The following is a 14,036-nucleotide window of genomic DNA, read 5'->3' as shown; positions in this document are numbered from 1 at the left end:
ACTGCTTTTTAGATGTTGCATTTCATCTCTCAGATGTGTCCTTATATATGAGTCATATGAATAATAAAAAAAGCTGTTAGGAAAATTAGTGTGATAATGCATGGGAAGTGCCCAGCGTCGTGCCCGACACAAAATTTGCTCTCAAGAAACTAACATTTGTACCGATCATCATCATTACCATCCTCCAAAATGCACCTCATCTGTTTCATACATTTCTTCTTTTCTAAAAACCCCTCCTCTTCTTACCCAGGTCATTTTTTACTCCTTCAGGACTATGCTTCAGGCTTGCCTGCACCCAGGTGTCTCCCCTAGACCCACCTGCTTTCAGCAGTCTCTTACATCTCCTGCATCACAGCTATGTTTGCTTAACATATTTCCAAATCTGCCTGACGGTCTCCTCTACCTGACTGTAACGGCTAGAGCTGCCCCAAAATGGAATAGGCTGTCAGGTAAAGCTGTGAGCATCTTTGACTCACTCTTGTCTGAGGACATTCATGAAACAGATGGAAGATTTGATCATTGATGTCTGAGGATCCTTTCAGTAGTGATTTTGGGATTCTGAGTTGTTTGAGATCAGGGGTATGTCCAACACTTCCTCCTACTTCCCACAACTAAGAACACAACTGTTTGATAGACACACGATTTTGTAGTCATGCTCAAGTATTTGGTGTTTGACAGGCTGATTTTTCTAAAGAATCGTTGTACTCTTTGATGCCTGTCCCAGACGAGCAGTGGCTTTCCATCCTGCAGAGCTATTTAGTAGGAGGTGTGCAAGGCTTGTAGGTTGGGGGATGTGAACCCCACATGCATCACACTGTGTCTGACCTGTAGTGAGCGTGTAATGTTTAATGAACAAACACTAATCATAATCAGTGTTTCAGTACATCATTGTACATCCTTTGGGAACACACAAGAACAGAGCAAATGGAAGAGTCTCTTTCAAAGTTCAGGCTGAGGTTTTAGGAAGAAGTACATTGAAGGAAAAGATCTGTTGCAGGGGAAAAAATGGCCCTTTATGTTCCACAGAAGCTGCTCTTACTGAAAATTTGATTTTTCTTCCTCACAACCTCCTCACTGGGGCAGAGAAAGAGAGCCCATGAATCTAAGACAGCATTTACCTTTAATGTCCTTATCGGAAACTCTGTTCTTCAGATTATGTTGAAACAGTTTTATTACACAGTGCACTTCTAATCTCTGCCAATTTGTTGTATCTTAGAAATTAACTGCTTTACCTTCTCTATTGCTGAATTTTGGGTAGCTACACTTAATCTTATTGTGACCTCTCCTTTTTTTTTTTTTTTGTTTTTGTTTTTGTTTTTATTTTTATTTTTATTTTTTGTTTGTTTTTCAGCTCATTAAGGGGGTACAAAGGATCAGGCTATATACATTGCCCATGCCTCCCCATCCCCCCGAGTCTGAGCTTTAGTTGTGTCCATTCCCTAGACAGTGCACATCACTCTCATCATATAGGTGTGCACTCCTCCCCTCCCTCCACCCCATCCCCCCCAGAGAGAACTTCAAACGTGTCCATTCCCCAGGCATTGCGCATCGCACTCATCAAGTAGGTATACACCCATCCCTTCCACCCAGCCCCGACCTCTGTCCAATACCCAATTGGTGTGAATCCCAAATGTGCACTCAGGGAAACCAGTTTGCTGGTGAGTACATGTGGTGCTTGTTTTTCCATTCTTGGGATACTTCACTTAATAGAATGGGTTCCAGCTCACTCCAGGAGAACCAAAGAGATGCCATATCGCCATCATTTCTAATAGCTGAGTAATATTCCATGGTATACATATACCACATTTTGCTAATCCATTCATGAATCGATGGACATTTGGGTTGTTTCCACATCTTTGCGATTGTGAATTGTGCTGCTATAAACATTCGGGTGCAGGTGTCTTTTTTATAGAATGACTTTTGTTCTTCTGGGTAGATGCCCAGTAATGGGATTGCTGGATCGAATGGTAGGTCTACTTGAATCTGTTTAAGGTATCTCCACATTGCTTTCCACAGGGGCTGCACTAGTTTACAGTCCCACCAGCAGTGTATGAGAGTACCTGTCTCTCCACACCCACGCCAACATGTATAGTTTTGGGACTTTTTGATAAAGGCCGTTCTCACTGGAGTTAAGTGATATCTCATTGTGGTTTTGATTTGCATTTCCCTGATGATTAGAGATGTTGAACACTTTTTCATATGTTTGTTAGCCATTTTTATATCTTCTTTTGAAAAATTTCTATTCATGTCCTTTGCCCACTTTTTGATAGGGTTGTTCGATTTTTTCTTACTGATTTTCCTGAGTTCTAAATAGATTCTTGTTATCAGTCCTTTATCTGATGTGTAGTATGCGAAAATTTTTTCCCATTCTGTAGGTTGTCTATTTACTCTTGTGACTGTTTCTTTGGCTGTGCAGAAGCTTTTTAGTTTGATCAGGTCCCATTTATTTATTTTTGTTGCTGCTGTGATTGCCTTAGGTGACCTCTCCTTTTTATACCAGTTTGGCTTAATGCTAAAAGAACTTTCAGCTTCAAAGAACTCTTCCTGTCCTCCCTCCCCCTCCCCAGCTCAGTTGGAAGGTGGGGTAGGATGGTGGCAGGGAAGGAGAGGAAATCAGTTAATTGCAGGCTGTCAGAGTTGTTTTAGGTGACTTTTTACTTCTTGAATTTAAGATGAACATGAACTATAGACATTACAGGCTGGGAATTTAAATAGCAACAAAAAAGCATGGGTTGTGCTAATGCCAGGAATGACTCATCTGGTGAGAATGGTATTGTATTGATAATACAATACAGAGAGAAAGAAAAGACTGTGGTATCTGCTTTCTTTGTGTTGCTGACCTTGAGGAGAATTATAACTTGTTTGTTGCAGAAGTTGAGCATCTAATGTGCTGATGCACCTGTTCTTATATATTAAATGGCAAAGCACTTGCAGTTCCCTGTGATTGCTTTGTGGGTGAAATATTTTCTGCAGTCTGGCGAAATGACTTTTTTTTCCCCTAAATAATGTATTCATTTGTATTTCTTGCATCTCTTATTTCTCAAAAATATGCTTTCTCATTTCAACACCCTTCTTATTTCTCAAAAATATGCTTTCTCATTTCAACACCCTGGTCTCATCATTACATCTTAGAATATGTTTGGCTTTTTATTTTCAAGGTAACATTTTGATTTCTTTTTAATATAGAGACCATGAACCAAGCAACTCCTGCTAGAAAGCTGGAAGAGGTTCTTCATCTAGCAGAGCTCTGCGTAGAAGTCTTACAGCAGAATGAAGAGCATCACTCAGAGGTGGTGACTTGTTTTAACTATAGTCTAAAGCTGTGCATAATGCTTTGCCACGGTGGGGACAACACTGGCCTGATGGTAGTCTTGATATGTCTGAAAAATGAGAACATATGTGAATTTGCTAGAAATGTTACTCCTGTATGTTATAAAGCAATTATGTGTGTATATAATTTCATGTTTGTTGTCAGGAATGTGGGGGAGCTTATGGGATCTGTCCAAGGAAGCATAACTAGAAAGAAGCAAAGTTGGAACACAAGCCCATCTTGTGATGCCAAATAACTTTCGTTTCTCCTGTGCCATGATGACTTTAGTTTAAAAATATAAGTTAATTGATATGGAAAAGGAAAACTTATGATAAACTATAAAATAAAAGGTAATTGAGGCCGGGCGCGGTGGCTCACGCCTGTAATCCTAGCACTCTGGGAGGCCGAGGCGGGTGGATCGCTCGAGGTCAGGAGTTCGAGACCAGCCTGACCAAGAGTGAGACCCCGTCTCTACTAAAAAATAGAAAGAAATTATATGGACAATAAAATATATATATACAAAAAAAAATTAGCCGGGCATGGTGGCACATGCCTGTAGTCCCAGCTACTTGGGAGCCTGAGGCAGGAGGATCACTTAAGCCCAGGAGTTTGAGGTTGCTGTGAGCTAGGCTGACGCCACGGCACTCACTCTAGCCTGGGCAACAAAGCAAAACTCTGTCTCAAAAAAAAAAAAAAAAAAAAAAAAGGTAATTGACATTAATAATTGTATGGTTGATAACTCTAGTTTTTTCTACTCTTAACATCAAACTAGGCTTTAAATTTTCACTATACCAGCATCGCTTATAATTTTAAGAAATTCTAATTGCATGTTAACATTCACTAAAGATCTGGGTTGTCTTTTCACCAGACGGATGGCTTATTCTAAGGCTTAAATTCTCACTCTAATAGTCATGAGTTTGTTTACAAAAGCAAAAAAGTTTTCTGACTTGGAGTTGAGTGGGGGAAATGTGTAGAATTTAATAAATATAAATGTCAATGCCCTAAAAGTGCTTTTATTATTGAGGAAGCACATAAAATGAGCAAGAATAAAAAAGACCAGATACATGAGTTTATAGAATATTTGTATTTAATGAAGCCTAGTTTTCAAAAATATGAGAAACTATAGGAACTACATTTTAAGCCAATTATTAGAAAAGAGTATTCATGAAACCTTACTATAGGTAACTAAGATTTATTGTCTCTGGTTATAAATATGATCATTCAAAACATCTGCTTTTAGCTCACACTGTGGAATCTAGTTTTTAGCTTGCATCTGTCATGTGTGAACTTGTTATGGATATTTTATTTTAAACTGAAGAAACAGCTGCTTCAATAATTTGAAATGAATTCCCAGGAGGTTCTTTTCTAGGCTAGTACCACCGCTATGTTACAAAGAAAATGATTATATTATAAAATATATGTATGTTTTGTCTTTGTCTTTTGTTAAAAGACATTATCGTCAGAGTATGAGGCTTTTTTGAATTAAAAAATCTGATTGGTTATACAATTGCAGTATATATTTCAGCTTAACAGGTACATCTAATATTCCCATACATTTTATAAAAACTAAAAATGAAATGTTATTTAATGCAATTAAATGTTATTCTGTGCAATCACTAAAATGCTTATTAAAGTATACTGTATCCAAACAATTAAAATATAAATATTACTGATTTTCAGACCCACAAAAATACAGTTGACTTTATTAAATAAGATAATCATAATGCATTAATATCACTCTACTATATGCTGAAATATAGAACTATTATGATGACCTTTTTAAAATGCTTTGTAACACTATGGCATTTTTCTATTCCACAATGCTTCCAAATTCTTGGAAACCCTCAGGGAAGAGAGGTGAGTAAATTGTTTCCACTATTTTTCTAGCATGAGATAACTCTTTTATGTGCATTTAAGATAGAACCCACTTTCTTTATGGTTAATTTTAAAGCCAACTTAGTTCTCTCCTTGGTATCAAGGACAGTCCATTTTCCTTTGTGCTAATCTTGTTATGCCATTCAGGTGAATGTGTCTTATTAATAATTGCATAATTACTGATGGCGATGTAAATCTAAAATATGACTGAAGGGATTTTGACATTTTGGTTTTGATATTTTGGTTTCTGTTTGTGTCTTGATTGTTTTTGTCCTTTTTTTTTTTTTTTAAACCAAAAGATCTAACTTTTTCTCTGGACAATATTGGAGAGTGAATTGGTCTGACTCCAATGTCATTTCCAGAGTGAATTGGTAGGCTGCACTCTACGCTGATATTTATTTTGCTGGATGTTCAAGCTAGAGTTCCTTTACTCCCTGAAAGTGTACCTAGCTCAGGTCCCTTGGCGGAGGTTAATGCGTCTGCCTCAAAGAGACCTTCAAGTGGCTCGTGTGTCAGCTCCTTTTATTTTCATTCTCCCTCTCTCCACAGTGGCAGTTTACAGGGCTAAGAGGTTTCCATCCATAAGCAATTTCTCAGTTAAGCAGGTTCATGTTCTTCAGATCTTTGACAGTAACTTGCTTATCAGGCCATCCTCCCTTCTCTCTGAAGGCCACTCGACCTCTCCTCTCAGGCTTTTCTGCAGAATTCCTATGTTTTCTCCTTAGAAAGATAGTTTAAGCTCCTATCCAGAAAAGCTTTAAGGCTTTCTCCACATTTCAGTGACTAGACCGTATCTGACCAGAAATTGTAGGCAAACTTATCTCAAAGCTCTCCATCCAAAAGCCACTTGCTTTGACAAAGCTGTGAAGTCTGAAATGCCGGCCAGGAAATCCATAGGCTCTCACCAGCACACCCCCTCTGCACATACCATTTTACTGACAAGAAACAGACCCAGAAAAGTTGAGCAATTTGCCAGAGGTGCACAGCTAGCTAGTGACCGGGTGAAGGCTCCGGCCAGACTCCAGATCTGGGCATTTTCTAAGAAGCCTCACTGTTGCTTTCCCGTTGAAGTAGAATGGCTAGAGTGGTTATCCTGCCCTGGCTCTGCCCACAGCGTTGACCTGCAGCATCGCAGCAGGAATGTAAATACATGGGGAATATTCACAACACAAGCTTCGAGATGTCTCTTTCCATTCTATCATTCTCTTCCTTTCCCTGTAACTCCGGCATATCCCAGGATTCGGCCTAAGGGGGATGGAGTGCTGAGAATATCAACAGAGGGTCTGATGGAGGAAATATGAACAATATGAGCACAGATCAAGTTGTTGCTTTGTTATTATTACAACACAGTAGTGATTTAAGTCCCTAAAATATTTTAAATATAATGTCATCCACCATATCTGTCACCCTACAGGCGAGAAGGTTATCTGGCAGTGATTTGGTATTTGCAATGTAGACAGCTCTCAGTTCACTGCACATGGCTAATTCTGCCTGCACTTCACCTGGCTGTGCCCCAGGCTGCTCCAGCCACAGAGCTGGAACAGAGAGAGCAGTTCAGTGAGGACATACACGTGTGTGTGTGTGTGTGTGTGTGTGTGTGTGTGCGCGCGCGCGCGCTCATTCCCCTAAACATCGTTATTTGGACCAAAACGTGCTTCTGTTTGGATTCTAACATAAAGAGAAAGCGTATTTGATTTTTTTTCCGTTTGTTTATGCTTATTTGTGCTCTTATTCCTAACTGGCATGCATATCTAAGGAATATGTTAAAATGTGGTTATACAAAAGAATTAACCATGAACAAAAATCTATTTAATATCTACAATGAGATTATAATAATCTCAACACTTGAAATGATTTAAATTACATATTATTTATATCTGCATAGTCAGTGAGATAAACCCACTCTTTTTTAGGGTGGGTTTAAATTTAAGATTACATTAGCCTCTGAACTAACAAATATCCCTCATTTGAGATGAGAATGACCAGCAAGTGGGCTTTCTATGGCCAAGGTATAGAGGTAGAATTCTATTTGCAGCAGTGACTCTCAAAAGAAATTGCACAGGCATAAATGCTCTGCCAAAAATGTTTGTTAATCATTTACTAATTTTTACGAATGCATTCATAATAATGAAGGTAGCTCTTTACACTGACATGTTTTAAAGCATTTTCAGCTCATCTCATTTGGTTATTTCAGTATCTATGTTTATGTATGAACCTGATCCTCAGACAGATAATCAAAACAGTAAACTCAAAAGAGTTGTAAAAAACTTATGATTATTAGTTTAAGTATCACCCTGAAGATTTTAGTCCATTGTCCTGGCCGCTTACATATTTCTAGAATGTGGCCTCTCAGCATCATTTTGCTGTGTGTGTGAGTATGTATATGTGTGTGGTAGGGGCAGGGGGTACGCTTCACACTGGATTATTTTCAGAGATTTTAGGATCATCTACAAATTACAGGATTGCAAACTAATCTCATATTGGGGGAAAAATAAGCCCACAATGCATTTCAAAGTCAGGCTCACTGTTTTTGCTAATTAATGCAGCCATCCTCTTTTATTGTTTTAAATTATAAATTTTTGTTATATTTTGTGGATAAAAGTAATTAAAGAAATTACTCAAAGACCTCAAAGAAATTAGAAAGGATATAAAGATATCAGACCATAATAGATGTTTCTGGCAAGAAGAAATCAGAGGACATTAACAGTGGTCTGATCTGCAAAATATAGGTGGTAGATAAATAGGCAATGTACCATATATAATTACTTAAGAAGAGACTTTATGTGTAAAACTTTGGTCTCTAGACTACAACTGACCTAGATTCAAATCATTGCTCTGTTACCTACCAACTATATAACTTTGGGCTATTTATTTAACCTCAGTTTGCTAACCCATGAAATAAGGATAATTATACAACAATCTACCTGAAATGGTTGGTTGGTTGGGGGATTAAGTAAAATAATGTTTATAAAACCTTTAGAACAGTACTGTGTACATAGGTACTATTTAATTCATGTTGACATTATTATTTTTAAAACACATAAACCCACGTAAGATTTATGTGAGTTTCAACACATATTTGTAATTACTGATAACAATATTCATTTATAACATTTGTACAGCAAGAAATTTATATATTTGTTTGATAGTCCCCACAACCCTGGGGGAGGTTGGGGTAAGTATTGTTGTTGCTCAGTTTGCAGATAAAGGAATGGAAATCTACCCAGGGAGCTGATTTGCCCAGGACCACTCAAGTCTCACCCCAAGTTTAAAAGCTCCAGGTTCAGGGTTCATTCTTACCTGCCATAGCTTTCAACTATATTCAGTAAATAAACTCGGCTTTCCAAGTATTGTTGGCCTGCCACAATTTTGTATTATTGTGTATGTATATTAATTTCACTGTACAAAATTTATTTATTTATTGAACTTTGGTAGAAATGGTATGGCTGAAGGACTTACAATCTAAGTTTTGTTTTGCATTTTCCTCTTAAGCAAATTAAACATTGTTTTCTGCCTCTACCATCTCATTTACCCTAATTAGTGGCTTAGAATTAGAGCTAAGATAACTTTAAGCCAGATAATCATGATTTTTTGTTGGTGCCCTACAGACGGATGCATTTCTGAAAGGGGCTTTCTCCACTCTGGTGGAGACCCTGATGCTGTCGAACCTCTCAACCACCTTCCATGAAGTGGTACCCTAGGGAGGAAGTTATACAGCCCTTCTTTCTACCAACCCAGGGTGGGACAACTACCACCTAGTGGGATGGCAAGAGAGAGGAGGACTCAGGTGATAGAACTGACCCTGTGTTCTCAAGGCAACTGGAACTCCTGCTCTCATTTTCAAAGACAGTGATTGCTTAAAGCTTTCTCAAGTCATCATTAGGAGTCATTCGTCACTGGTTGGCTTACATTCATCAGGAATAACATCATCAGGGTTACAGTTTGAGACATAAATAGATACTGCAAAACATAATGAAATTTTCTAGTTGATGGCGAAATCTTGCCAACCTAAAGCTTTTTAAAAAAAATAAATATTCTATTTTATTTCATTCCTTTCCCTGGCTCGGTCTTCCAAGTTAACTTTAAATTAGAGTTTGGGAATTTTTCTCAGAGACCTGAAACAATTTTAGCCTGACATGACTGTTATTTTCTTAATATAAACTTTTTGCAAAGGTATTGGCTGTGGACTGGAAGTGACATTTTGAAAATGTCTCTTTTTGCAATGCTGCATTTTTAGTAGGATTTCTGTGTTGCTCAACTGAGAGGAATCTCAGTTGTTTCTTTTCTTTGTCACCACTATAGCTCAAAAAGACAGGAGCAAGATATTTATAAGAATGGACATTAGTTAATTTTATTTTTATATTATTTATTACATACTCATTCTAGTGGATGTTTAACCAAAAAGTATTCAAAGGAAGTATTTGCAAAGAGCAAGATGCTTAATTTATGTAGTGCGTGCTATTCCCAACAGGTTTTCACATTCATATATTGGTTACAGCATTGAGCCAGGCATTAAAATGTCCCTAAGTCTCAAGTCTATTATTTATACTATACTATGCTTCCTCGGCTCAACTTTTACCACCTGCTAATTAATTACATGGAAATATTTGTATTAATATACTGATTATTATTCTTATATCTATTATTTTAAGACCATATTTTAAGACTACGTGAGTTTTGAAGAAATATTTAATGTGTCAAAATTTTATGATCCCCTTTTTTTTGTTTTGTGGTTTGTCTCTTCCTCTTATAATCTAATTTATTAATATATTTAAAGAAATTGAGGTTTTACAAACATAAATGTCATATGTTCTTAGAAAGTTCTTGAAAATAAATGTGGACTTCTCTGGCTAAAGTGTGATTAATCTTATTTTTTATAAATGAATAATTGTAATTGGGATAATATCAAAAATATCTGCATCACAGAAACATAGTTCTGTGATGCAGATATTTTTGTTTCATAGTTATTTGGTTAGAAAATTATGACTGTATCCAAAACTCAGTAGAAAAACGGGAGAAAGACCTAAAAGACAATTCACCAAAAATAGTATAAAAATAGCCCTTAAACATGAAATTCTGTTCAAAGTGATTCATAATAGAGAAATGCAAGCCAAAACAAAACTGAGATAGGCTAGCCAGAGAAGTCCACATTATTTTTAAGAACTCTCTAAAAACTAAGTATTGTTTTCGCCCATCAAACCAGCAGAGATTTTTAAGGATGATTATTTCCATTACATAAAAGGCATAATAAAATGCCTAGCTGAGTATAAAATGGTAAATATTAGTAGAACAAATACAGACTGCTGTCTTTATAGTGTTTACAGTCTAATTTAAGGGCAGACATTAAAATATTTATAGGTGTCATCATATAAGCAATGCTAAGTCCTATGAACTAAAAATACTGGTTATCAGAGAGACTATCAAGAAGGACCTAATTTACCTTGGAGGGTCAGGAAATTCCTCTCTATAAGAGTGTATTTTAGACCCAGAGATCATATAAGGTTTTCTAAGGCATTTAAGTATTTTGAATTTTATCATAAGTCCATTGGGAAGCTACAAAAGCGGTTTAAGCAGAGAAATAGTGTGATCCAGTTTATGTTTTAAAATGCTGACTGGCTGCTGGATGGAGAAAGAGTGGGAACAAACATTTTTCCTGGAGAGCAGTTTCCAATCTGTAAAGACTCTAAAATGCATACCCTTTAATCAGGTAATTTTAGGAAGTTTATACTAAGGAAATAATCAGATTTTTACTTTATTCAGATTTTTACTTAAAGATGTTTATCACACTCTCATTGGAAATAGCAAAAATTTGAAAACAGCCATTTTAATAGGAGAATGGTTAAATAAATAACATATCCTTACAGTAGAATATGATGCTGTCAATAAAAGTAAAATCATAGGAAAACATTCTAGAGTATGATACCAAATGTTTTAATGTTTCTAGTCACAGAAAAAAATAAATATTGGAAATAAATACACCAAAACAGTCATAGTATTTATGCTTCAATTATGAGATACAAAGAATTTTTCTTTCTTTTTATTTTGTTTTATATATTTTCCAAATGTTGTAAACTGAACATGTACTTCTTTTATAAAGCAATTGAGTGTCATTGTACATTTTAATTCTATTTTGGATTTTATATTTTTAATCAATGCCACATTTGTTTATTATTTAAATATATGTATTTATAAAATTTTTCTCACCTTTTAAAAATATTACATTTTGTTTATCATACTTGTTTGTGAAACGAAGCCATGTTATAAAATGTTTTCAAGTGATAAGGTATCTGTGGGGGTTTCTAACAATTAATTAGTTTCTACTATTTTTCTTTATCCTTTTATAGGCATTTGCCTGGTGGCCTGATTTACTGGCTGAACATGCAGAAAAATTTTGGGCTTTATTCACAGTGGATATGGATACTGCACTGGAGGCTCAACCACAAGACTCTTGGGATAGTTTTCCTCTTTTCCAACTACTTAATAATTTCCTCCGAAATGACAGTGAGCACTTGTGTTTTCTTTAGTATGTTAAATGGGGAGGGGTGGGAGAGGGAGGGGTGGAAGAATTTTATGTACGTGAATTTGTGTTGGCAGAGCCCTAGCACTGGCCCAACAATCACTGGCATGGGAACATTCAGGTGTGCTCAGCCTCCCGGATTCTGTCAGGCCAGAGTCTGCGGGAGACCAGCAACACTCCCGAATTGCTCCCCTGGGTTCTGAAGTTCATCTTATTCCCACCTTACTGCATTCATGGAGGACTGATAACATAGGCTCCCTTCTCATTGTATCTTATAAGTTAGAAAATCTTCAAAGATTGGCATTTCTAAAGTACTTGAGAATATTTACATCTCTGAAAGACACCTTAGAAATTTATCATCATGCTAGAAATCATGATATGTTAAGGCACCTACTAAAATGCATTGTAGTAATGCTGTTGGCCCGAGAGTGGATTTATTTCTACAGATGATTATCAAATATTGCTGTATGGTATGATTTGCTCACTCAGTAGTTAGAAACTAAAGAGAATGTAGAAGTTTTCTGTTGAGATTTTTTTCTCCATGCAGTGATATCTTTTACAGTTATTCTGGTAGATGGTCTTCTAGCAGCTAGCACCAGCCTTGCTTTTCATCAAGATTTTAACATAGATTCCTGGGCCTTTTCTGTGATGATTTTTTTTTATTAGTTTTGCTTAGGCTCAAGTTGGTTACCACTGACAGCCTTTGTTTCAACACTTGCAGTGATTATGGGGTCACTAATACGCTATTAAATAAAATTCTCCCCATTATAGACCAAGTTGAACTCTACCTCCTCCTAACCTCTGGGTCTGACTCATTCTCTTTGATCAATGCAACAGTCTTCTTCTGTCGTGTGTTTTCTTCTCCAACCCATTATTCACGTAACATTCAACTGTTCCTCATATGTTAGAGTTTTTATACCCGTTACCATTCTTATCACCTTCCTCTGAATAGACTTCGCTCCATTTCTCAGTGTTGCTCTGGAATGTGGAGCTCACCATGTTACCTGAATAACCTAGACCCCAAAGAGAGGTGCCGTCCTTCTGCCCTGTCTTCCTGCTGCCCAAGGCTGCTCTGACTCTCCAAGGAACTTCGTCACACTGTTAATAATACATTTAGAACTTTCTGTATCTTAAAACTCCAAGTCTTTTTCTTGTTCCCTTCCCAGAAGGACACTACTATATCCATCTAGTTTTAAACCTAAATCCATGTTTTTACTATTGTCTTTGCTTAAAAAAAAAATTACTGTGTTGAGGGCTCTAGTCCAGTGTTTCTTATCTTTGTTTTAGTTGTTCATCCCTTTGAGTCTGTGATAAAACTGGGAAAAAATTTACCCAAATATGAAATTGTGCATAATATTGTACTTCCCATGATCATCCCAGGTTTAGGACACCAGGCTAAGAACCTCTATTCTAGTAACAGAGGCATCGTGTTACAGTAATTAATAACATGGGCTTCAGTACCAAACAGATTTATGTCCCTCTGCCACTTACTGTTTGACCTTTGACAATAGCTTACCCTCCCCAGGATTTAGCTTCTTTATCTATAAAAGAAGGCGAGTAATACCACCTACAGTGTTATTGGCAGTGATGATTAAATAAGATGATAACTCACAGATAATAGATTATAAATAAATATTATAGATGCTAGTGTTTTAAAATTTTAGCCTTGATGCTTTCAGTCATCTTATTCATTCTTCTACCCAATTTCATTTCCAAAAGATGTTATTATAAAGCCAAAGACTTAAACTACAATTTCTATCTCAAATTCAACCACAATGTCTGCTCTCAGAAGTTGCTAATAAATCTGCATTCAGTTATGCATATTTGAATCATTAATTCTGCAGATTATCCTCAGACAATTTTTAAGTTCCAATTTGGTTCCCTCCTGCCAACTAGCAATCTTAGAATGACTCTCTTCCTTTCCCAGTCTCTTATCTTCTTTCATTTTCTGCTAAGAACTTACAAGTCAGGTTTTTAATAGTATCTTAAGACAAATGTATGACAGTAAATGTGCTGCCAAAAATAAATGCATGTGTTTTGCATTGAGTCCCTAAACGAAAATAAATAGATGTGGCATTTTTTTCTAACACTGCTTTGTCCGTTTTAATAAAAACTCAGTAATCAACCATATTTAGATATATGTTGGGGTTTATTAAAAAATGAGGCATTAATATTCACAAACAAGCAGTTAGTAAAGATGTTGAATCATTTAACTTATTCAAAATATTGGCATTCATATTATGGAAAAACATTTTATAGACATCTTAGAAATATTCTCGGGAAACCTATAACTCAATGAATTAACTTTTTTATATTCATTTTTAAAAAGAGTTC

General features: G+C 36.3%; 1 protein-coding gene across 14 annotated transcripts in view; it reads left to right on the top strand.

Moving 5' to 3' along the window:
* The window catches only part of CADPS2 (calcium dependent secretion activator 2), a 451,849-nt gene that overhangs the window by 359,866 nt on the left and 77,947 nt on the right, over nucleotides 1–14,036 (top strand). For 7 of the 14 annotated variants that reach the window (XM_069462744.1, XM_069462758.1, XM_069462751.1 and 4 more), the window contains 3 exons: nucleotides 3,187–3,290; nucleotides 5,159–5,167; nucleotides 11,530–11,686. In XM_069462744.1, coding sequence (XP_069318845.1) covers nucleotides 3,187–3,290; nucleotides 5,159–5,167; nucleotides 11,530–11,686 — 270 coding nt within the window. The remainder of the gene's footprint in view (nucleotides 1–3,186; nucleotides 3,291–5,158; nucleotides 5,168–11,529; nucleotides 11,687–14,036) is intronic. The other 7 variants (XM_069462753.1, XM_069462752.1, XM_069462749.1 and 4 more) reach the window with 1 other exon arrangement.

This window comes from Eulemur rufifrons, chromosome 29 (assembly GCF_041146395.1).
Source record: "Eulemur rufifrons isolate Redbay chromosome 29, OSU_ERuf_1, whole genome shotgun sequence".
Taxonomy (NCBI): Eukaryota; Metazoa; Chordata; class Mammalia; order Primates; family Lemuridae; genus Eulemur; species Eulemur rufifrons.
This window is presented reverse-complemented; position numbering and strand designations above follow the sequence as displayed.